The sequence below is a fragment of the Glycine max genome, chromosome 8 (assembly GCF_000004515.6).
Source record: "Glycine max cultivar Williams 82 chromosome 8, Glycine_max_v4.0, whole genome shotgun sequence".
Lineage (NCBI taxonomy): Eukaryota > Viridiplantae > Streptophyta > Magnoliopsida > Fabales > Fabaceae > Glycine > Glycine max.
In genome coordinates, this window is record NC_038244.2 from 45404168 (window position 1) to 45430653 (window position 26486).

General features: G+C 32.5%; 3 protein-coding genes across 4 annotated transcripts; 1 reads left to right on the forward strand and 2 right to left on the reverse strand.

Annotated features, from left to right (window-relative positions):
- Positions 1 to 6643: 6643 nt before the first annotated feature.
- LOC100808863 (cytochrome b561 and DOMON domain-containing protein At4g12980) lies at positions 6644 to 9072 on the reverse strand. Its single transcript, XM_003532203.5, has 3 exons — positions 8308 to 9072; positions 7338 to 7592; positions 6644 to 7104 (listed from the first exon to the last, which is right to left on the reverse strand). Exons 1-3 carry the CDS (start codon positions 8938 to 8940, stop codon positions 6793 to 6795), a joined length of 1200 nt encoding a protein of 399 aa, XP_003532251.1. The 5' UTR covers positions 8941 to 9072; the 3' UTR covers positions 6644 to 6792.
- A 6571-nt stretch (positions 9073 to 15643) lies between these two features.
- LOC100813693 (serine/threonine-protein kinase OXI1) lies at positions 15644 to 18972 on the reverse strand. Its single transcript, XM_003530799.4, has 2 exons — positions 17418 to 18972; positions 15644 to 16877 (listed from the first exon to the last, which is right to left on the reverse strand). Exons 1-2 carry the CDS (start codon positions 17831 to 17833, stop codon positions 15956 to 15958), a joined length of 1338 nt encoding a protein of 445 aa, XP_003530847.1. The 5' UTR covers positions 17834 to 18972; the 3' UTR covers positions 15644 to 15955.
- Positions 18973 to 21143: 2171 nt separating this feature from the next.
- On the forward strand, positions 21144 to 25827 carry LOC100809942 (adenylylsulfatase HINT3). Of its 2 annotated transcripts, none has more exons than XM_041017692.1 (7): positions 21144 to 21599; positions 22874 to 22929; positions 23710 to 23767; positions 24631 to 24715; positions 25096 to 25151; positions 25270 to 25323; positions 25416 to 25827. In XM_041017692.1, exons 1-7 carry the CDS (start codon positions 21402 to 21404, stop codon positions 25548 to 25550), a joined length of 642 nt encoding a protein of 213 aa, XP_040873626.1. In that variant the 5' UTR covers positions 21144 to 21401; the 3' UTR covers positions 25551 to 25827. The 2 variants fall into 2 exon arrangements, with proteins under 2 accessions (XP_040873626.1, XP_003532253.1); XM_003532205.5 differs by having other exon boundaries at positions 21147 to 21599; positions 24631 to 24697.
- The last annotated feature ends 659 nt before the right edge of the window (positions 25828 to 26486 follow it).

A 26486-nucleotide genomic window follows, 5' to 3' on the forward strand; every position in this document is an offset into this window, starting at 1 on the left:
GGTCATCTTGTTCAGCTAGAAATAAGTGAACTTGACTATAAGAAGAGTGATATATATAAGTAGCCGCAAATAGATTAATTCTCTTATTGATTTCAACCCAGCTAGACCCTTCACATGTCTTCTCTACACCCAGATCCCTCATGGTTGTTCGAATCTTTGCGACCTCACTCCACCTATTTACAGAATACATGTTTATGTTAACAAGGAGACTGTAAAGTCCACTGTCATCAGATTCTGAACTGCACTGAGCTATTTCCTAGTTTCATATTTTTGTGAAGCTTACACCCATTCAATAAGGCACCCCAAATAAAAGAATTAGGTTCAAGTGTCATGTTTCAGACCATCTCTAAAGCATCCTCGAGTAAACCAGCCTTGCTCAATAGGTCAACCATGCATAATGCATCCATAGATGAGCACAAGCTGAAATGACAGTGCTAATAGTCACTGCATCAGAAATCATTCCTTTACTGATCATATCATGAAAAGGTGCTAACACATCACGATATCTTTTGTTCCGAGAGTAGCAATTCATCATGGTTGTCCATGAAATAATATCCCTTGCAAGCATTTGGTTAAACAAACACTCAGCGAATTCAGCATTATTCCCTAACTTTGCATACCCATCAATCATGGCATTTCCATGTAGCTATATTCTTTTCAGGCATCTCATAAAAAATCTACCTGCAGAAGCCATATCCCCATCCCAAACATGAGCCGAAATCATCGTCTTCCAAGCAAAACATCTCTTTCAAGCATACCATCAAACACCCTCTTGAACCACCCACATCACCCAAAGTTGAATAAAACTCAACCAAAGTAGTAGTCTGCACAAACACCTGAGAATCAAACCCATGTTTCCAATTATGCCCATGAACACCTTTGCCAAAAGCTGAATCCATCAACCAAGTGCAAGCCTTGATCAAAGATGAGAAGGAATAACTGGTAGGCATGACATTGTTCCTCAGCATGTGCATATATTATACCAAAGCTTGATCTGAGTAACAGGCTAACAGCAATGAACACAACCTCTAATCAATGCATTATACACCTGGATCGTCACAAGTACGATGATAATAAGCAGAATATGGGGTATCGTACTATATTATTCATTTACGGATTTATTTATTTTTTACGGAAAACAAGATTAATTATTTTATTTCATTAAGGATAACATTGTGAATATGTGTGAGAATACAATCAAAATCATGGATGCCAACATAAAATATTGATGCCCTAGATAGCTTATGAGCCACAAGATTAGCTTGCTTCTGAACTAAACTCGCCCTGGAGTTTTTTATAATTTGAAAATAATGTTTACAATTAGCTAGAATTCTATGAAGATCAGATAAATCCTTTATGCCAGAAATGATATATGATCATGAATCGTTTTGCAATATGTTTCAAATGCCACGCTGTGGAGCTGCATATGGTGAGCCCACTTGAGACTTTGAAGGAGAGCCCAGGCTTCGGCTTCTGCTGGAAGAGGAATGCTAGAAGCAAAAATTGTGCGTGTAAACACATCACATGCTGACACTAAAAGTGATAAATCTCATGTTTATCATGAATGAATGAGTGCAAATGGAAAATAAAAAAAATGGGAAAAATGGAGAAGTGGAAGAGAGAAAGATGAAGAAAGGTAAAACTAATTAATATTGGAGTAATGTTCAAAAGAACAAAACTCTTACATGAATAGATTGTGTTTTATGTAACATGATTGATTATAAGAGTAATTAACTTGTAACTAATTAAATTAATCTATATATCTACTAAAAAGATTGAAGATCTTTATGCAACTTTAATGCAACTATTATCAACCCAAAGGGTTGGAGCATGTAAGACACCGTTCAAATAAGCTAGTGAGAAGTATCTATTTAATGTGTGAGAACTCATCTTTGATTTTCTTGTGTAAAATTCTTAGTGACAATCATGCATCATGATAGGAGATTAGTCTCACGTTAGTAAATGGGATACACTCTTATTCTCTGATATAAAACAAAAAAAAAAAAAAACACAACTATTTTCAAAAAACTTCAATTTTTCATTTACTGATTAAAAATTACTATACTATTCATTTAAATGTGTTTGAAAAAAAATACTCATATCTATCTATGCACTCCTACGTATAATAATTGTAACTCTCATCATCATAATTGCATTCACTGTTCTCATTTTACTTAAATATAAAATTAATAAGTCAATAAAAATTATTAAAAATATTGCTATAATTAAATGAAAAATAATTTAGGAAATAAAATTAATATTTATTCTTTATCATATTTTTTATATTATGTATTTTTTGTTACAGATTATATTTTATATTCTCTCTCTTCTTTTATTTATTTCTCATAATTATTAAAAAATTGAAAGAGTCTGATTTATAATCTCTCATTCAATAGAGACGTTACAATAATTGAGCCATGAACATCATGAATGTTTTTAAAATCGGATTCATCATTGAATGGGTGAAAATATTAGTTTAATGTTCAGTGATCCAACACATAAAAGTTGTAAACTTTCATTCATATAATAAATAGCAAATTACACATAATTATTTTAAAATAAACTAATAAAGCATCCTCAGTAAGTAGGTTAGTTATATGTTTGTGTAATTAATCTAACGTAAATTTAAAATAACACAATTAAAATTAATAAAAAAAACAACTCAATTAAAAACTAAAGTATTAGTTACTCATAAAGTGAAAAAAAAAAAATCTTTGTACTGGATGGCATGGTTCAACTTGAAAGCTTGGTCCACATTTCATTCTTAGAAAGAAAAAAAAAAAAGATTCAGAGGTTGCTGCTCAACGCAGAAGTGCACAGTTAGTATAACAAAAGTTAAAAGGTTGCATTTCCTTGGCTATCTAATGGCCTAAAAAATGCACTACATATTCAACACGTGCCAACTGCCAAATACAAAGTCCCACATCGCTGGTGTAATAAGTGAAAATATATCTCTCAGCTTATAAAACAAAACCAACACTCAACGGTTCTGTCAATGCGTATTCCGAAGTCCCACATCGGTGACCTGCTAGATGAATTGCATTAGTGCTCTTATAAATAAGAGTCTTACTTTTACCCATGTTAAAGCATTGCAGAGAGAGCTTCTTGGGCGTATGCTAAGTAACTATAAATAGTTAACTGGTTCAGGCCGGTTCAACCAGCCGATCCGGTCTGGTTTTAGGAATCTCGATAAACATAAATATTAATGAAGCAAACAAAAGTGAGCGAAGAGTGACGTAGTAATGGTGTCACTATCCATTTTCTCCCTTCTAGAACCAGAATACATTCAATTTCATTTCATTTATTTAATCAAATTTGTATATAAAATCACCTTTACCAATTATTTCCTTGGAATATTTATTGAGAAAAATACGTATAAATTTTTTATTATGTATAATTTTAAATCAAATAATCAATGAAAGTAGTTATTTGAAAAAAAAATTATTTATCATATACTAATATTTACAACATGTTTACTTCTATATTAAATTAAAATGGATCCGAGTCTTTGAGAAACAACTACACAGAAATTTATATGTATTTTTAAATATTAGACGTAGTATAAATCCACGTTATAACAAACACCTACTAAAACTGATTACATCAAAAATCAAAATTAGCAAAACTTAGCACGTAATAAAATATTACAATAAATGATTGTCTAAAATGAGTGAATTTTTGTTTTATTGGCAAGAATATAAAATTTTATTTCTATTTAAAAAAACTTTTGTTTATATAATCATTTTAGCAAGTAGCATTATTTTGTATGACTTTAAACCTATGAATGTGGCAATTTATAATTCCATTTTTTTTATTTCATAAAATAAGCAAGCTAAGAATAACTTTTATTTTTATTTATACAATCATCCTACCATTACTGTAACGTCATGAATTACATTCTATTTGCATTTTTTTCGTTTAATAAATTATTAGAATTATTATTTTATACAATATGATTTACTCTGTTGTATGTAACAATGACTCGTTAAAAAAAAAAGTTAGCATACGATCATATAATATAACTTCTTTTATTAAAAACTTATTTTATATACCAAATGCTCCCTAATGGTCTCTTTAAGTAAAATTTAAACGAGTCTTACTAAACTGGTTAAACAATCACTAATAAATTTTTATCAAAAGTTATATTGGAAATACATTAAAAATTACAATAAGTACATTAATAATATTTTTAACAAAAAAAAATTGGTTCCTTAATAAATGTCAAATATATCTTTTCATTTAATTAAACCAAAGGGATCAATTTACACACACACACACACAAAAAAAAACAAAGGGATCCAAAATGGAAGGTCATGCCGCACTTATTTTATTTATTTATTTTGGCATGGAAAGAAGACAATTTTTAGAAGCAAAGAAATCCTAGCAAGTGTTGAGTACGGTTAAGTGCGATCCTCCTAGTTAAAGGAGTTAAAAACACAACCTTGAAAGGGAGATAGTGTTCGTTCTCTGTTTTGCACGCCCAATTTCCATGTGCTAGGACATACTATATATAACAAATTAAACTCTTCGAAACCAAGAAACTTTCATCATATGGGTGGGTTGACTAGACAACAAGTATAAGATGACTACCATATCTCTTTACTTTATTAATTTAATTTTTTATACGCGCCAGGAATCTTTATTTGGATATATTTAATTCTAGTTATCCAAGTTAAATAATAAAAAATGAAAAAAGCAACTCAAACTATAATGAGATGTCTAAAGCTTTAGATATACACGATTATTTTAAAGAAGATGATCGTAAGAAATTCATAGCTGATGTTCAACGAAACATTGCGCTTCTCATAGGGAAGAATGAAGAGAAAGAAAAGGGATTTTGACAAATTTTTGTTCAAATTTAATCGAAATTCATCTTGGTACGTAGTGATTAGTTTTCTTCAGTTTATTTCGATTTAAGTTCCAAGTAATGAGAATGAGGTCCATGCATGCATTATGCATCACATCGCATGGGAATCTCATAAAACAAAGTTATTATGATTATAGGGAAAGCAGTAAAAGCATGAATAAAGAAAGAGAAAGCATTGTTGCAATTGTGGGGATAAGGGTCCTACGAACATTGCTGTCCGGGAGGGACCATAACTTTAGGGGAACTAAAGAAATCAAATTGATATCAATTAAAATATGGTTAGTTATGAACAAATCGTTAACCGGAATAAATTTAAAATCCAATCTCCTTAAATAAGATTTTGAATTAAAATTTAGTAAACAAAAAATATAATTCAAATGAAAGACTCCACTAAATATAATCAATTTAGTTCTCCAACATGGATTTTTCATCAGCCAAAAGTGATTTAAAAATGGTTTGGTAAATAACGTTAAGCAAAAGTGCGACTTTTGCGGTCAATTAGCAAATAAAGGGTTCCCTCAAAATCTAGCCTAGCCAATGAGGCCTTTCCACCTTCATAACTTCCGACAATTTAAAAGAAAGTTTTCAAGAACTAGTTGATAATTTGAAGTAGAACTGTGGCTTTTTAATTTGCTCCATATTTGCATGCTTTATTAGCGTAATAAAGTATGTGAAATTATTGCAGAGACTTATCTGATTAGTCTAATTAGCATCATGAGTTATCTGATTCATGCATGGTGGGAGCCACTATCATATATAAATAAGTATGGCTTTACCAATTGAACCCAAATTAAGGTAATTTATTAGTATTAGTTCAGAAGAATGTCAAGGAATGAACTTCAAGTAACTGTAAAAATCAAATGGTCTGTGGTACTGACACATGAATCAAGATTGAATATGGTCCAGGTTCTAAAACCACGTGGCATTCATCCAATAATCTTATTGCTCATTTATTTTAGATTTTGATAAAAATTACTTTTTTTATAAAATTTAATTTAAATCACTAGACTTGATTAAAATCTATATCTGTATTATCTTAACCGCAAAGTTTATCTAAAAAAGGGATAGAATTAATTTGGTGTAATTAATTATAAATGACGTGATTAAAATGAATCTCCAAATCAATCTTAACCACATGTTTTTTGTGAAACTAATTATTGATATTAATAAAAAAAGCATTTTACCTCTTCATAGATCGAAAAATCAACTATTAAAATTATAATTGAATTTATAATAAATTATAATCAATAATAATTATTTGAATTTTAATATATAGCTACCTTTTCAATTAATGAACATGTCACTTTACTTTATTTTCAATTGTTCCATCAACCACACGCTGCTCAATTGTTACATCAACATATGACTAAGAGATCAATATTTTGGGAATCTATTTAAGTGATTGATTATGATTATATATAGCGATTGCCTTGTGGCCTAGTTTTGTTGCCAACTTAGCTGGATAAGATTCGCAATTCGCATGGCTACTAATTGCACCCTACACTTTCAAAAGGTATCAATCAAATTCTGAGTTCATTGTTATTTTAGTATAAAATTGAATTGAATTAAATCCTTGTCTATCAAAGAATATTTTGCGTGTTAACATTGGAAACTGGCTTCCATACTACGAGCATGGACAAATGGCTGAGAACAAAGGTTTGTTGCAATTATTAATTGAAACCTAAAAGGGGATTAAAGAAACACCCGCACGGAGAGACAACATAATCCAATCCTCATGTGAACAAGTTTCCAATGGTAAAAATTTTCTTAAACCTATTTAAAGACACAATGAAAATTTTATATTTTATACGCAAGCATTATACAAAGATATCATATGTGTCATATAAATAGAAGGAAAAAAAAGGGGGGGAAAGAAGGGAAAGGGGAAGTAGAACACATTCAAGCCAAATTTGTTCACTTTATTTTTATATGGTTAGGGGGTCTTCCCTAGATTGTCCATTGTTGTGTCCATCATAGGTTTTGGTGGACTTGCCAGACTTTCTCTTCAACACAACAATCCATGTGATCACTTCCAAGAACAAGGCAACTGCACCAAGTGCAATGAGCACTGCAGTGTAAGTTGATTTCCATTTCTGATCAGGATGCAAGATGCTAAACCCCCTGAAGATGTTGATGATTCCCAGGATAATTATGCTGTATCCAATGCTGTGGTGATAGATGTTCCAGATGTACCTATACTTGTGATCCTTCACTGGCCTCAGGAACAATGCGAAAATCTGCAAAATCAAAACATGGAGGGATACAATAGACAACATCCTTGTCAAACATAGTTTCCATCAACACTACTTAGGTTATTACATGACAATTTAGTTTCCTTTCAAACTTCATGCTCAACAAATTTACTACTATATATGACAATTTGTGATTAGACGATAGTGTAAACCCTTTGTCATGTGAGTGCATAAACTAATGGATTGTAATTGAAGAATATTAGACATTATTTTTTTACCTGTAGAGTTGCAAACGAAAAGAGGAAGATTCCAATATAGCGATGAGCACTGTATTGAATCCCCTCTGATTGGCTTCCAAGTTTCATGCCAGTTCCCCAGCCAGCAACCCCAATGGCGTAAGACGATACCTGGCAACCAACATGAAGATAGAACCACGCTGGATCTGCAGAAGGAAAAGTTCTCATGTACCTTGCTATGATCACTCCAAGTGGAAACAGAACTCCCCAACTCACAGTATTTAGAATTCCATGAATCTGCCATTCAAGAAAATCGATCACATTTAACATTCTCTTAAATAATTCAATGTTCCTCCACATAAAACCTCCAAGAAGAACATGATAGTCAGCGAATTCCATCCAACAAAAGACAAAGCCTTTCTAGATTTAACCATCCAATTTCACTTAAAATTGAACCCTTCTTCAGATTCCGTTCAAACAAATAAAACTATTTTTTTTCCCTGTAAAGATCTCAATTCATCTGATAACTTAAATTAGATCAACATATTTCTTCAGCACCCAAAAATATTAAAAAAGAATAAAAAAAGAGTCAGCAAACAAACAAACTCACTCTTTAATTGAAACTGCAAACAAGTCAAAGAAAACAGGACCAAAACGATATTTTTTTCCTTTCTGAAATCACAAAAAACCATAAAAACCAAAAACTCACACTCGCCTTCAACTAAACAAAAAAAAAAAAAAAAAACCATTTTCCAAAATCACAGAAAAATAAAAATCTTTTTTTTTTTCAGAAATCTCAAAAAACAATAATAAAAAAAAAACACCACTCTTCTTCAACAAAACGAGAAAATTAACCCATTCCCCTCCCTCCAGGAGAAAAAAAAAACACTCACACACCCATTTTTCGAACACAAACACATAATTAAAACAAAACCCACATTCATTCTTATTCTCCCTATCATAATTAGAATTTCACCTGGACACCCCACCCTATTAAAAAAAAAAAACTCACATTTTTCTTCATGGTAACGGGGTCGACGGCACCACCACCACCACCACCACTCTGCGACCCGTTGAAGCTAAGGACGCCCTTGGCATTTATATTGGGGGGAGCAAAGTCATGCCTGTCAATCCTCCCCGCGGTAACCGAGGGCCCCACCTGCCACACCTGGTTAACACTCTCCGCCTTATCCGGAACCTTAACCGTCGCGAAAATCCTAATCACACCCCTGACCTCTTCCCCCCTCATGTCCCACACGTCCAACGACAGCTTCCCCGGAACAATGGCAGAGTAAGATTTAAGGTCCAACGTTTTCACGGTGACGGCACCGGTGCCCTCCGCCTTGTACGCGGCCAGCACCTGCGCCCCCACCATGCCGGTGCCGCTGGGGTTGATCCCCCAGGACACCCAGCCGCCGGGATTGGGCGGAGCCGCCACGAAGGCCACCGAGAGGGAGGCGTTGGCGGGGTCGTGGGTCCAGTGGAGGAAGGAATCGAGTGAGGGAAGGTCCAGGCAGTTGGAGAAGAGCTTTTTGTTGGAGTCGGTGAGCTTTTGGGTGGTGCAGGTGAGGCAGGATGCCGTGGCGGCGAAGAGAGCGAGGAGGAGGAGGAAGAACAGAGAAGGTGGTGGTGACGACGACGCCATTGGTGAAGACGAGAGAGAGAGAGAAGTAGGAAGGAACAAAGTGAATTTGGTGATGAGTTGATGAAATTAATAACAGTGCATATCTATCTATCTTCTCGCTATTTTTTTTTTTACCATCTTCTCGCTATTTCCTACCCGAGGAAATATATTAAAATTGATATATACTTCCTCCATTTATCATCTCATTATAATTATCATATATAAAAAAAATTATCATATAAATTTTATTGTCATTTTATCCTTTTTAATATAATATTAATTATTTTTTTTACTTCTAAGTTATAAAATTTATAAATAAATTAATGATGACATAAAATTAATATTTTTTCCATTCATTAGTATTATTTTTATGTGTGAAACAACTTAAAATAATTAGTTTGGACATTAATATTTTTCTTTTACCAAAGATAATAAATAGAGTTTTGCTCACTATTGCTCTTATTAAGAGTACTGGTTAAAAAATTATAAAAAGAAAGTTTAATTTTTTTTAAAAAAAATATTATGGAACATAAGGAGTAGATAAAAAGACGTTGATATGATTTTTTTTGGTAGGATGTTAGCACGATTTAAATCTTATTAAAAATAAATCACTATTATTTATGATATTATATGTTTTATATATTTTCAGGAAAAAAAGTTTTATATTGTAATATAATTTTTTTATTAATTATGATTGAATAATATATTCAGAAAAAAATATTTTATTTTAAAGTGTGTATAAATAATTATATAATATTATTATATATTTGATTCAAAACATATATGTCGAACCAATTTATAAATTAAACGAATTGAATTATACATATTTTAAATTCAACTTATTTTTTTTTTCTAGACTACATGCATTTTTTATTGGAAAGAGTTTTCTTGGAGCCTAACTATTGACAAAAATCTCTTTTAAGTATTTAATTGCATAATTAACTCAAATATGAGACTTTTGATTAAAATACGTAATCAAAACTCAAATATGAGACAAAACTTATTTATTTAATCTGAGACTCGTTGATTCATGCATCTGGCGGTATTTAATTAATGAACTTAATTTCTAATTTAAATTCAATTCATTTAATTAATTATCCATTAAATTTATTGAGTTAATTAATCAAAGCATTAAGTTTATTGATTTACTTCATCGCCAACCCTGGTAATCTTTTAAAGTATATTCAAACATTAAAGTTTAAATTGTTGTAATAATAATCTTTTATCCACACATAGTAAAAGTCTTCAACTCTTTTTTATCAGTAACAATCATCTTTAAAAAAGTTCAAACAAACCAACACATACAGAAATTAAACGGGCAACTTCAGAAAACATAACTGTGCATTTCTTTATAAATAGACTTTAGACCTTTTTATATAAATAGACTTTAGACTATAGGATTCTAATTATTTTATTTAGGACATAAATTAAAGAATTAAAAATAAGAACATTTCATAATAATTAATATCCTTGAGTCAGTTAGAAGAGGACCCTATATTTTTTTAGTTATAAAGAAGTTTTTCGCAGAGAAAAGACATTCCTGGTGGTTATTTCAATAATGGTTCTTGTCACTGGTATTCTTAAGTGCCATCAATGCTATTATTTCCTTATTTTCTATATATACTTGATGCAATAGTCACTAGTGCATGGTGCCACTGCAGGATCAACATGTGGAAATAATGATACTTGTGTAAATGTTAAGGCTTTATGTGTGGAGTTTACTTCAAGGGATCGAGGACGTTTATGCAATATGACTGGGAGGGACCATAGTTACTGTAGTGCCAGTTAGTGCATTGTATTATAACCATTAAATAAAAAATTCGACCATTTGTAGTATTTTTTTTATAACTAATTTACCTAAATAAAATATAAATACTACTAATAACTTCATTTTTTTCTGAATGTTTATGGAGTTATTAACTGCATGCATGAATGCATGAAAAGTTAATTACAGTAAATTCAAATTCGATGACCATGCATTTATTTCATGTTTTGTTTTTATTTTCTAATTTCAGTTTTGATTTCAAATTCCTTTTTTTTAGATGACCACAGGTCACCATATTTATATTTTAAAAGCTTTGGTTCCATTTACAGAAGTAATGATATATAACTTCTCTTCTTAAATACCAGTATTATCATTCTAATATGCATAACATATATTGAATTTATGAAAAAATAAGTAAGTTTGATTTTAGAATACATTTTTAGAGAGAAATGAGAATTTTAAGTGTAATTAAATTTTGAATTCGATTAATTATAGTTATTATTAAACAAGAAGTATTGTTATTGAAAAGAAAAACGAAAAAAAAATATTATAAAAACAAGAGAAAATGAAAACTCATGAGACACGACGAATGTGTGAAACTGTGAATGAATGAAACAAAAAATTGTGAGTGTGTTAAGTGTAACTAACGGGTACAGAAAAAAGTGCATCTGAGGTACTAACATCTTTGAAGTTATTTTTTCAACAACAACTCACTTCCGTAGAGCGTATTTGGAGGACGACTGAAGCACCTTTTTCTTTTCCTCCTAGCCAGGGATAATACTTTTCTTGTCATTTTTAACTATTCACAAATACAAAATTTACTCTCATTATTAGAATTTTTTAATACTATATTATATATTTGTATATAAATAAAATAATATTTAATGTGATTTTTTTATATTTCTTATTAATATAATTATTATATTTAGGACACTTGGACAATTTGCATCGATAGATAGTATTTTACATAATAATTGAGAGAAAAATTAGAGTGCTTAAATATACACGATAATATTAATATTTAATCGGTAAAAAAAGACTGAAAAATAATGTTCAATTTCAAACGGTAAAATCTGTTGTATATAAATATGAGTAACAATTTTTTTTTTACATTCATTCCTTTTTCTTTTTTCTTTTTTTTTTTGAGTTTTTACACATTCATTCTTCTACTCACGTACAGTTCAATCCCATCCAATTTTTTTACTCACAGATCCCAAATCGTCACCTTCTTCTTTTATTTATTTTCATCCAATGGATTCAAACCAATTCCATCCCAATCGTTGATTAAATTTCATGTAAAACTACCAATCTCCTACTAATCCAAATTTCCAAAAATCCCTGACTTACACCAAACACACAAAATAACCCAACAATAGCTAATTTTCAATTTCCTATCCTCCCATTCCCCTATAAATTTCCTATGTTTCAGTCACTGTCATTTTAACCCCACCTTGAATAGTGGAACTTCTATGGGTATTAGTGGAGGACAATCTTGTGGAAAAAAACCAAGAAACAACATCTGAATCTCAAGTTTCGCTTTTTTCCACTCAAATTAGCTTTGGATAATATTACTATTGATGAAGAAGAGAGATAAGTCAATTGAAACACCAAAAACGTGTTGTTCACCACAACTAAAGATTTACTTCTCATCAAATCATGACTAAATGTTTCTAAGGATGCAATATAATTGTGGGGGTTAGCCAAAGTATGTAAAACTTGCTTATTTATTAATCAATGATCAATAAGTGTTTGAATAATTTAAAAAAGAAATTAAATTTAAATTCCATATGAAAGAACAACTAAAAATATATACTTGCTTCTTTGTGAATTTCTGTAATCAAAATTTACAGATCGAAATACAGTCTGAAAATCATCTAACAATGTAAAAAAAAATATTGAGATAATTGACGGACAGCCGAAGGACCAAAGGATTTAATTATAATTAATTTCATATGGTGCATATATTTTGTGTATTTCTGATTTGATGATAAAGTATATATACCTTATGGAGGATGTGTGTTTTGTTAATTTGGATGGGGCAGAGGATGAATCTGACATATCAGGTTTGGTGTGGGAATCTCTATGGTACAACATAACCAAGTATCCCAACATTTTATTCAACATGGGTTCTTTTTCATAGAAAAATATTTGCATGGTCTACGACAGGTAATTTGGCATGCAACCTGCAGGAGTTTATGGTATATATCTAAGGAATCAGATTGTTTTTAATGGAGCAAATTTTGATGAGGCTACTGTTTTGCTATCTTTACAGAGGTTATCTTGGTCTTGGATTGTTTCCAATACCAAAATGTCTAGTGGGGACATTATAGCTTCCTTAATGTAATCGCTATTCTGCTTCTGCTTAATTATGGTTACATTTCGTGCCCAGCTTAATAAAATTTTATTTGCCTTTAAAAAAAAAAGAAAACTGAATTAAAGAAATAATATTTTTTTAAAAATTTCAGGATAAAGTAAGAAAAAAAAACTTAAATGAGTCAATCTATATGAAATATTTTGTGACTTATTATAGTGAAAATTTTCAAACAAGTTAATACAATATATTTTATTTTATTAATAATACATTTTTGTCAATTAAACATCAACACCATCAATATTATTTTAGACGTTTTCTTATTTTCTCTTTTAAATTATACTTACCCGTGTAATATATGAGACACCAAAAGTCATTTTGATGAGGCAATTATAGACACAAGTTGTTCAATTTCATACTCAAGTACTTTTTAATAGTTTAATTATTCGATCATATTTAAAATTCTAATTTAAGACATTAAAAACTTTTGTTGATAATTTCCGTGTAGATTAAATTTTAAAGTCGTGATATAATGTTAGCACACACACACACACACATATATATATATATATATATATATATATACACACACATTTTAATTTTCCAAATAATTTATTATTTTAATTGATAATAGAAATTGTTTTCTTTTATTTACATGTAACAATAGAAAATTTTTAATAAAACTTTTCTACGTTTTTTTCTATTGAATACCTTTCTATTTGTTGAATTTTTCATGGGTGCATGTTTTCAAGGTTCGGTAAAACTTGAATTTCAAATATACGTATATGACAAAAAAATTCCCATTGTTAAATAATGGCAATCACTTATTATGGGTAAATGGTATAGTAGGATAAACTTCTGTTGCCAATAACATATATCATTATAATTCTATTTTATAAGAGAAAACTGAATTCACATCAAGTATAAATTTTTCTACTGCGCAGCACAGTATAAAAATTCTGTATTCACATCAAGTACAGGTAGCTGAAGACACACATAGTGTGTCTATATCTTTTTGGAAGAGTGTGTCCTACCAAGATGTTGGCTATGTCATGGAGACTTCTTCAAGGTAGATTATCAACTCGTGCAGGTTTAAGCATAGGGGTGTAAATATACCCGATGGAGGAGGTGTGTTTTGTTCGCATGGGGTAGAGGATGAAGCTCACTTGTTTTGCTGTCTTTAAAGAGGTTATCTTGGTCTTGGATTGTTTTCAATACCAAAATATCTAGTGGTACGTATTTCATTTGCTAGTTGGTGCAATAGTCCTTTTGTTTGTTCGAGGACATTAGCTTCCTCTTGATGTAATCTTCCTACAAAAATGACTTTAAATTTAGCTGCTATATATGTTGTATATGGTAGTCGATTATTTAATTTTGAGCATCATTGGTTCCACGGAATTATAATATGTAGACTATATTGCTTTTATTAATTGTTGTACGCAGCCAAATTGGCAAAGGCCGAAGGGTATTGATTCACGTGTAAGAAGAAAGTCCAAAGGATGAGTTTTGATGCCAAACATTAATTGGTTACGGTTCATAGACAAGAAGACCCGTCACTATACAAATTTATTGATGAAAAATTGGATTCAAGAAGTTTGTTGTCCACAATGTTAAGGATCTGGAACTTCTGGTGATGCACAACAGGTAGTAACTGGTTTTAGTTTCCATGTAAATTTCTGATCACCCCTTTGTTGGTAAGTTACGTTCCTTACTTTGTTTATTTTCTTGATGAAACATCAGAACATACTGTGCTGAGATAGCATACAATGTGTCTACCAGGAAAAGAAAGGAGATTGTAGAATGTGCATCACAGTTGGATGTTGTTGTTACCAACAAACGTTGGCCAGGTTGCGCAGCCATGAAGATGAGTCATTGCTGTTGCTGGCTATATCAAATAATTTTGTTTTTATCAATTAATGTATGGACTATTGGCTGAATATCCTTTTCAAAATGATTGCGTTAAGTTTCAATCAACATGAGTGTGTTAAAAAAATATGAGAGAATGTGTTTCTAATATTTTTTAATTCGTTAGATATCAAAAAAAGTTTAATTTGCTACATATAATATAAAGTTATTTCTGACTCATATAAAAGTATTTCATGAAAGATATGTCATCTCAACCCAAAAATATATATAGTTATAACATGTTTGAGAAACATTTTTTCTAATCTTATGCCAATAAAATTATATGGTAATATTGACGTAATATGATATACACAATTGATCTCGCAGCCAATTATTAACCAATTATGACAGGATGTTCCATTGGTTGAATTTTTTATTTAGTTTTTAAAATGTTACATTTGAATTTCAACGACCACCTCAAGAATTTTCATTTTTGTTTTACCCACATCTACCTTCATCGCGATTTCAGTATGAAAGGAGAGCAGGTTGCAATTTTAGACAACAAAAATTCAATGATAGAGATCAAAGGATTATATTAATTACAGGGGCAACTGACTTGTTATCAGCATGTTTGGATGAAACACTATCATCGACGCCCATTTTTTTTCACCACATTGTATTAGCTTTAAGACCACCGTGAATTTTCAACGCAACATAACGTTGAATCAACCACACATTATGTCTATTCAACTACTAAAATAAACTATGCTATATATCTATAATCTATCAAACCAATTGTCATCTACCACACCAACACTAACAATTTGATCGCTTCCACAAAATAATGTTAACATGAAAAAAATAAAAAAACATTGGCGAACCACTTGGGTAAGCATGCCCAAAAAATTGAATCTTACATGCTGAACATTGTGTAGAATATGCCTCTAACCATACTTGCACGTTGATTATGATTAAATATTTTGTCAACTACTTTAGTTTAATTATATCATCTTGTTGTCAATAGAAAAAGAGAGAGAAGGCAACAAAGTTTTACCGAAACATAAGATTTACTTACATGTAGGATGAACAAAAATATGTAAGGAAAAATCATCAAATTAAAAAACTAAAAAATTGTCATCCTTAATGGAATCTTGATTCAACTTATCAACCCACACATTCTTATTATTGTGATTATTATCCTCGTCTTTTCGACTTTCAATTGTATTCCCCTTTTTATCTCCTTCATTTGTTTTATCTTTCTCCCTTTTATTCTTGGGGAAAAATATCCCATGAACAAAAGATTCCACGTCTTTTTTCGAAAATCCTATCAAATCCTCGATTTCATGATCATTCTGAGGAATATATGGTGGACGTGCAATTTCCAACACCGTGTCCCACTTGACGCCTTTAAAGAAATCATGACTCTTGATCTCATCAACCTCAATCCTACCATTAGGATCTTTCTCAAGCAACTTGATGATCAAGTCCTTCAATGGCGTCGTTTCGCCCATCAAATATGGCTCTTTGGTTATAATTCGTTGAAACGTTTCTTTCCTATTAGCGCCCTTAAACGGCGTCGCCCCATAAAGCATCTCATACAAAACAATTCCCAATGACCACCAATCAACTCCAAAGTCATGTCCTTGACCTAAAATAACCTCGGGTGCCACGTAATCCTCGGTTCCCACAAATGAGTTTGACTTCTCCAACAAATCTGATAAGCTTTGACGTGTCGGGATCGTATCGAGTTGACTTGGAATATCCAAGTCGTACAAGGACATTCCTGTGTGACAAAAACAATTGAACCGCGATATTTGTCGCTTTCTCTTCTCCTTCTCTGATGACGAGTCAGAATTCGGTGACGAGTTGCAACTTGATGAGTTTGACTTTAGCTTTAGCTTCTTCGAGAGATCAAAATCCACAAGCATTATGTGACCTGTTTCTTGGATCATGATGTTCTCTGGCTTTAAATCCCTATACACTACTCCAAAGTTGTGCAAATACTCCAATGCTAGAACCAATTCCACTGCGTAAAACCTTCACCATGGAAAATAAAAAATTGTATCAAATCATCATAATCATTCATACTTCACCGTTCTTGAGAGTGAGGAAAATGACTAAATTTCGTTCTATTTGGCACATACAAATCATATAAAAAAAATAATCACACATAAATACCTATAATAACACTTTTTCCATTTTCCCAATTTCCCCGCACGTGAGAATAAATTAAGGAAGAAAAAAATTAAAATTTTCTTTTTTTTTCAAAAGATTAATCTGAATTTTAAGCCTTTCCTCCCTAATCCCAATATTTTCCAAAATCATTAGCTTCATTAATTAAAAAAAAAAAGACATAAAAAACTGGACTGAGTCTAATCAAGATTTGAAATCTGAGAAAAGTGTCTTTCTTTTGCATCCAACCACTTCGAAGAGAATTTGTCCCAGAAAAAAAAAAATCAACGTGGGGAATAATAACATATTGAGATATCCTTTAAAATTACCATGACTACTTAAAAATAACGCTATCATCATAATTTTTTAAAAAGAATTATATGTTTTTTGCATTAAAAGGGGTACCTTATGCTTTTTTCAGAGAACGTTTTCTCCGGTTGCTTCTTCCTGAGAGAATGCAGATTCCCACCGTGGCAATAATCAATGGCGAACCCCGTGAGCTGCTCCGTCTCGAAGGCCCCACGGAACCGCGGAAAAAGGGGGTGATCCAAATGACGCAGTATGTGCCTCTCGAACGACACCCTCTTGCACCCGCCATAGCCGTTTTTGTTCTTTTTTCTAAGAAGCGCCTTCGACACCACCTTCAGCGCCACCCACTCCCCGCCACCCGCCGCTGCGCCGTACTGCCGCGCCAGAAACACCACTCCCTTCGCGCCGCGCCCCACGGCGGAAACCACCTTCAGGTTCCGGAAGTCCAGCGTGTCGCCGCGGCGCAGGTCATCGCTGCCGCCGTCGCTGTTGTCGCTGTCGCCGCCGTACATGGTTGACAGGGTGCCTCGAGGAGAGAAGCAACCAACCCCCCGCGGTGGTGGCGTCGGGTGTCTCGGGCCACGGGCGCACGTTTCGGCTGTGATTTGTCATTTGTTCTTTGGAGAGGGTTTTATAGGGTGTGGTTCTGTTGGGGATCTTGCTGACGTGGCGGGATTCTATTGGGACGTTGGGTGTGGAAAGTGGGGAACTTTGCGCAACGACATGGTTCTAGAAGAGTTGAGGATTACGTGGGAATCTAGAGGGGACGTTCAAACTTCAAAATCTCACACGAGTCTATTTTAAGAAGATTGTTTACACAAAACAAGGAAACATTCAAACATGAGACCAAAATGTTAAAAAGGAACTTCTGAACAACGTCATTGCTTAAAATACCTTTTCTTAAAAATCAAATATATATTTGTGAGAGCATGAATCATTTTTCATGGGTTTTTTTTTTTTTCAATTCTTCTATGGGTTCTTAGATTTGTAGTCTTTCAAATTTTAATGTTCTCGAATAGTTTTTTTATTGGCTTGTTGCTGTACCTATTTCGTTGTAATCTGCTATTGGTTTATCTATGGAGTGTCCCAACCGGAGTTACGACGAGGAGCACGGATAAATTTATTAAAACACGAAGTCCTCATCAAATATTTTTTTTCCTATATTGAAAGATATTATCAAAAGAAAATAACTCGCAGGGACAAGATAGAAAGAACATACATCTATCAAAAACAATAAAAATGCTAGAAAGATTGGTTGAAATATGAACCCACTTAAACACCACACATCGTTTTTTCTTCTGTGATTGCTAGTTTTTCTTTCTCTTTTTGTTTTTTTCTTTCTCTGTCTTCTCCCAATTTTTTTCTTCCTCCATTCTTAGTTTTTCTTTCTCTTTTCGTTTTTCTCTTTCTCTGCCTTCTCCCAATTTTTTTCGTCCTCCATTGTGAAGTGCGGCATCTCTTTTATAGACAAATTTCAGCTTAATGACTATGGCACTTTGTTGAATATGACCAACGTATTTTCCACTACACCATGATATGTTTAATAACAAACTTTGTGTTGTAACTGCATCTCATTTCATTTGTTGACTGAGTCCTATCACATTTTTTCCGATTTTTTTCTTTTTCTGTTTCTTTTTTATTTTCTTTTAAAAAACTCAAAATACTTTTTTTTAATAAGATACTGGATAAAAGTGGATATTCACATGGAGTATGAGATATATAAAAACATCTAATACACTCACTGAGAAACTACTCTCACATTTCATTTGTTCTTGTAATTCCACTGAAGAAATTTACGTTGAGCAAATGACTTTTTTTTTTAATCTTTCAAGTTTTGAAGAATTTGTATTGTATTGAACTTGATATGTTTTTATTCACGTTCTTCATTGCCTATCTTGATCTATTTTTGAAATTTATCTTATAATTTATTTCGTTAATAGTCATTAAGTGAATTCCAAATCAAGGTTTAACAGGGGATGACTATTTTTGGATGGTGGCTTCCATTTCATGTGCTTGAAAATCATGAGCAAATAAAGAAAGGGGATGGGGACATTTCTAGAAAAAATAAAAAATAAAAACCCGTGTGCCAGTAGCATGTGTGCTTCTGTTAACGGAGTTAAGAAGTTTTGAGGCGAGGGGTAGTCCGTGCTATGAAAGCTAATAAATCAGGGGGGATTTCTGTAAAAAAAAAAATGGAGGGATATCAAATGTAATAAGTCTAAACTTCAAGGGAGATCAATATAATTTATTCTAAAAATTATGCTCTCATCAATGTATAAGAAAAAAAAAAGTTACATACTGAGAATGGAAAATAGGATAAAAATGTCTTTTATGTCTCCATTATTATCAACACTAGGTGTGTCTTTTAACCCATTCAATCATAAATTAGTTTTAATTTTACTCGTAATACGTAATTGTTATTAATTCAAAAAAATTTGTATTAAAAAAGAATCGAACATGAGTTATCCCACTAAAAACTATTTAATTGTCATTTAACATTTCATTTAGCAAACAAACTTAGTTAAAAGAAAATAAATACTTATATTTCTTTTTTTACAATAATACTTATATTTACTTCACAATTCACATTCTTTCACCCTATTCGTTTAATAATAAGGCAAAACTTATAAACAATACTTTATGTATTGTTTGTGTTGTTCTCCTATGATAACATAACACATGAACTATTTTTTTCAGGTATGTTAAGTGAGCAAACAGATAAACACAGTCTCCTTAGTCTTTTTTGTTATCCTCATTTCTATCGCACTTATGCTCAACACCATTTCTCTCTCGTCTTCAATTTCCAAGTCCAACCAAAATTGAAAACCTTGGCTTCATATTCCCCAAATTTCCATTTCCAAAACCTTGGCATCATTGTCGCTTTGTCTCCTACTTCTACTTGATACAACTCGAGTTCTCTTGTGTGGTTCTGAAAGGGTCTTTGATTTGATATCACCCCTCTCTTGAACTCATTTCTTGAAGGGTCTTCGATTTGAGCACAACCCAGACGCTCACACACCTGAGTTCTCTTGCACAAGTCTCAACCATAAGAATAATGGGTCGCGACATTTGATTCTCAAGGGTGACCCAACTATAAGGTGTATGTCTCACGTTCTTCCATTTCTTTCATCCTCTTAGAGCTCAAATGATTGCTAATATCTTTAGCAGTGCTACCAACATTCTCTCTTCCTCAAACTTGTTGACTCATTAACTCAAAAATTAATTTTTGGCGTATACCAGATCAATTCACCATTTTAACTTTAGTAATAGGAACCCTCCTCTATGATGGTAATTTATGCTTGCTCTTGGGGTTGCAAGCTCATAATTATGGTATTTTACAAAAGATGTAACCATATATTTTCCACTTGACACTCAACCCATGACCCTTTTTCCTTTAGAGTGTTAAAAATGTGGATAAAATTGAGTATTCTATGAGTTATACAAAAGCAACTAAATTGACACTTTTTTTTATCACAACATGAAGGAGAGAGGAGAAACAAATTTTAGAGGAAGATTGGGTAAGTAAATCGCCATTTTTTTTTCTACAAAATCATAAAAAAAGAAAAGATAAGCAAATTTAGGGAGAGAATGGGTAACTAAATGGACACCCTTTTCACATAGATGACAACAGAAATAAGAATAAGGAAATAAACTAACATATTTGTCCATTTGTTCACTTAACATTGGCATGTGATATGTTATTATAGGAGAACAGCACTTATGAAGTGTTTATAAGTTTTGTCCTAAATAATAATGGTTAACAGTGGTAATTAAGAAAATATTGTGATGATTGACATTGACATATGACTTAGGACTGAACGAGATAGGAGGAGGAAGAATGGTTGACCAATGACCATACACCCACCACACCACATCTATCGTCCCCGCGTGTGGATAAGCCGAGCCGTGCGTGCACACCAACTCAACACAAAACTCCAAAAACCAACAACGAATCATACTATTACTTACTCATCGTTGCATTTTCCTCTCCCTAATCTTAATCTCAAACACCACCATGCAATGCCCCCTTCGCTCGCTCAAAACCATACATAGATAGCCTTTTTGATTCAGAAAGCTACGATGTCCGTTGAAGCCAGACGACTTGCCGTTTTGTGCGCCCACCTCAACCCGACCCGCTTACTACCGGACCCTCCCTCTAGTCCACGGGTTTCTCTTACGGGTTCGGCCTGTGCTTCTGATTCTGATACCCAAAACCACACTTTGCAAAACGATTGCGTTTTCTGCAAGATTATCCGTGACCAATCACCAGCTGTCAAGGTACACCAGTTTTTTTTTGGAGAAAATTTGGAATATTGGTCAACGATTAGTATTAGGCAATAAAACCCTCATTTTGTTGCACGAAAGGTTTTCGGAACCTACAGAGTTAATGTTTTTTGAGATTAAAATGATCCTGAGTTACCGTTTCCTTGCACTAAGTTGATTTTAATCATTGACATAATTATCGTTTAAGGAGAAATTTGATGTTATTGATCTAGAAAAGCTGGAGCACGTGTTGTATTATTGATGCATAGTAAGTGTGATGATTTTTTTCTCTTCTGCAAATGTTATAGACTTGTAGGTGGTTCTGCATTTTTCTAAAGCTGCTAAACCAATTGCCCTCAGTGATGTGTTGGTTTAACTTACATGAGCAGCACTAAATGTATTTACTGGCTCATGTTGTCGTCAAAACAAGAATAAATAGAGTGTGTTAACAGTAACACTATGTTGCTAGAAAAATAATAGCTAAGCCTGATGGTGCAAGCTTTATAGATGCTATGCAATTATAGATGCCTTAATTGATGGAATGAAATATTATTGATTATAAATTGGAAACATGGAACAAGGTCAGTTAATCCAGTAGGGGTTGTGGTAATGTTTCAAAATTTTGTTGATTGGAGAGTCATCATGGATTGGAGTTTGATATTGAAGTGTGATTTGTTCAACAAATTATAGAGGGGGGGGAGGGAGAGTCATCATTGAATTGGAATAATTGAAACCTTGCTTCAAGAACTTGAAAATTTTACAGCTATTATGAAAAGGATTTAGAGATGGAATTTTGTAGATTAAAAGTATAAACACTTGAAATACAAGTACTCACTCAAGCAAAAGTTTTTTGAGCATTGCACAATCAAACTAGATTTTTCCATTGTCAGCTTGATGCTTTGAGCCTTTGAGCAAAAGGAGCCTTGCCAACATGTGACCTAGAGGTGAGGTTTAATTGTGGATTTAACCTGGTTGCAAATGCAAGGTAAGGTTACGTACTACAGTCTACAGAGGTGGATAATGGGTTTAACCCTTCCTTGGGTGTTTTGCATGGTGGTAACTTTATAGGACTAGACTACCTTAGCTTTTACTGCTTTAATGCTTAGACATCAGGAATTAGTTGAAATTGTGAATCATGCTCTTTGTAGTTCTTCCATCCAAATATGTATGTATTTTCAATCATTGTACTTATTTTTTGCCATTACTCTTTTCTAGTAATTGGTACACAATTTATCCATGTTTTCTCATAATTTGACCCTGCTTTTCTTACTATTTTGTCAAACTAACAGCTTTATGAAGATGACATGTGCCTCTGCATATTGGATACAAGTCCACTGAGTCATGGGTAAGGTATCATATGTCTCTAGGTGCAATTCCATATAGGTATATTGTGAGGCATTGTGTTTCGTTATTTCACTATTTTATGAACATATGGTTATACATGGAGTGAATAAGAGACATGTATTTTCAGTTTTGTAGTTGCGTTGTGACATTGAAGGTTAGTACTTAGTAGTGCTTCTATCAGTTAATATTTGATGCCTGTAATTTTTCGCCTTACATTCCCTTCATGTCACAACTCAATTTGAAGCCATGGCTGGTACACAAACTATAAACAAAAACTACTTAGCCTGGTAAGCCTATCTATCATAATAATTCATTAAGCAAAATAATATCCCAAGAGAATAGAATCATGAACAAAATTTTGAAGAACAGAGTAGGATAGTTTTTATAAATGGGTAGAAAAAAGGGAAGAAGAGTAAATAAATGGGTAGTTTTTATTTCAAGTTAATTACAAAAATGCCATACTGCCTTTTCTTTTTCTAGTGATACATTTCAAAACAAAATATTCTTAACCGTGCCATTTAATTTGGTAGAAAAGTAAGAGGAAAGTGAAGTAAAGTTTTTGTCTTTTAGAGGAATTCTGAAATATCCATTTTGAATGCCATGGTTAAATATGATGAATGTTGGATAATTTCATAGTTTGTCAATGGCATATTGTTTGATTTGGTAAATGGTAATCATGTTTGCCTACAAGTGTACAATCCAATTCCATTTGCTTTTTCAACTATACTGCATGGTGTGCTTTTTGTTTATCTACTTCTGACTTCTACATTGTGTTTACTAGGCACTCTCTCATTATCCCAAAATCTCATTTCCCTTCACTGGATGCCACTCCTCCATCAGTAAGTAATTTTCAATAGTTACAAGAAGATTGAATTTATTATTTTGTAACTTCTTTACTGATTTTACACTATAATTTTAAGTCGATAGTAAATTCTTTCTCCATAAGGAGAACTTCTTTTATGCAGGTTCTTGTGATTTATGTTATTTGTGTTATCAATAATTAGGCAAATGAAGATAGGCATATTTATTATTGTTTAAAGTTAAAGAATAACATGCATGTTTGCTGGTATCTCTACTTAATCAGTGAAATAACTTGTTTAAGTTGTAATTCTAATCCCTAAGGTAGTGACTGTGAGAAGTGAGGTGGTTTTTCTTTTGAAATGATTGTGAACCTTGTGGTACTTTATAATCTGCATCAATAGGATCTTCTTCATTTGTCTCTGATGTCTGATTTTAAACACAAGATCCTAGTGATGAGACAGAAAATGCATAAATAGGGCATGATGATGAGGGATGAACAAAGAAACCAAATAATGGAGGCTCATATCTTATTGATTTAATGAATGTTTCAGCATTTCTTTTCAATTTCATCAAGCTTGAAAACTCTGCTAAATTTGTTGCTCTGTACTGTAAAGTGCAATAGTAAGATCTGCAAAGTGGTGTACCTGCATGTTTAATCAATTTAAATATTTTGTAAATATGAAACAATGGTCCCTGTTTATTTACCCAAAAATGCTGCACGTTACAAATATGAATTTGTGCTGTCCCTGTCTTGAAACATGATTGGTTGTTATGTTGTTTTGCTAGGTGTTCTCTCTCTAGTTATTAAGTTAAAGGCATGTGTCCTGATTGATTTATTTATTTCATTTGTCAAACATGTATCAGTGCTCTTATTTACCTAGCTTGATTGGCTATGATACAGGTGGTAGCTGCAATGTGTTCAAAAGTGCCCTTCATTAGCAATGCAATCATGAAGGCTACTGGCTGCAGTATGTACTTCAATACTTGTACATTTACCTGAACTCTGCTATGTGTTGTTATCTTATATGGCTTAGATTTAAAAATAAATAAAATTTGAAACCCTGCCTGTAGATATCTTATGGATACCTTACTATGGCTTTTCTAGCAACAATGAGGAAAAATCATTAACTTCAGTGCATTACTAGATTCTTGATTCATTGTGTGGTTTCTATGAATCTTTGGTTGTTTATCCATTTTAATGAAGGATATCAAGCTTTTGTTATTGTTGTTTGTTTGGAGAAAATTATAATTACCCTGCATGTTGTCATTTTCATATCAGCTCTTTTGATCATCTACTATTTTGATACTTTTATATAACATTATATCTCATGCAATGTAGTTTCATAGGATGTTTTGAACTCTGCAGGTTCATTCAACCTGTTGGTCAACAATGGGGCAGCTGCAGGCCAAGTAATATATCATGTAAGATTTTAGATCATACTGTCACTTGCACTTTTATGGAATCATACATTTATTTTTCCCTCTACATCACTGCTAATTCTGAAATGTGGCTTATTTTGCCATAAAATGTACATTTCAGACGCATATGCACATAATTCCTCGTAAAGCATATGATTGCTTATGGGCTTCTGAGGTAATATTTCATTTCCTTTTCAAAGTTTGATATGAGATACAAATAATTATGTTTTGGGAGTACTAATCAATAATAAAATTCCTTGTTTTTAGAGTTTGCTAAGGCGACGCCTTAATTTAGAGGATGAGAAAGTTTCTCAGCTTGCAGCTCGTATTCAGAAGCAGTTATTGCCATCCGACATTTGCCAGGACAGCAAGAATGAAAGTTTTTGTTCAAGTAAAAGTTAGTTGAATTATTGATCTGTTGTAACTTATGAGTTCATATTTTCATTTAGAGGAATCATACATGCAAATAAAAATAATCTAATGTAGCACTCAAGTTCAAAAATTGAGTAGTTGGGATTTATTAACCATTGCTTTAAACCCAACCCGAAAATTCTCAACTACTCAATTATCGAATATGAGGGTTATGTCAGATATTTTGAATGTACATGCATAATTTCTCTTTTATTTATGTGCCTATATGTACAGTTAAAAATTTTATTTATCGGTTATATATTTTTAAGAAGGATTTTTACTAGAAGAATACATTTCTATAATTCCCTATGTTAATATTCTTAAGCTCAAAATTGTGAATTTGTGATATCAAAGTTTCCAAATTCGTGCTTTTCTCTGCACAGACGTAAGTTTCAATCAATTTCACCCACATAATGAACTATTTTTTTTTCATGTGTTCCTTATGGAGCATATTTGCCCAATTTACTTCCAAAGAAATGTGACATAAGATTTGTTGGAAGAAAACTTGCGTTATTCAACTGCCAATATGTAATTGAACCATGTAAAAATAAAGGATGAAAAGATGTTGCAAATAAATTCTTGCACATGCAATTCACTCTTGTGTGTGACGTGTAATAGAAACATGCTAGACATATCCCACAACTTATCAGTGAATTAACGACGTTGTAACATAGATAGGTCTTTTGGTAAAGACGAGATGATATTCAGTAGTAAAGAGTCGAAAGAAAGTCGTATTGGCAAATCCATGGGTGTTTTTTTTTTTGCATGCACGGGTGGCTTATCCCATGTCATTGCTACAACCTACAAGTTAGGAAGCAATAAATCTAGAAAACCCCCGTAGAGTTAAAAAAAGAAAGAAGATTAAGTGCGTGCTTGGATTAGCTTTCAATTTTTCCAAAATCAATTCCAAAACCACGTTGCCAAAGC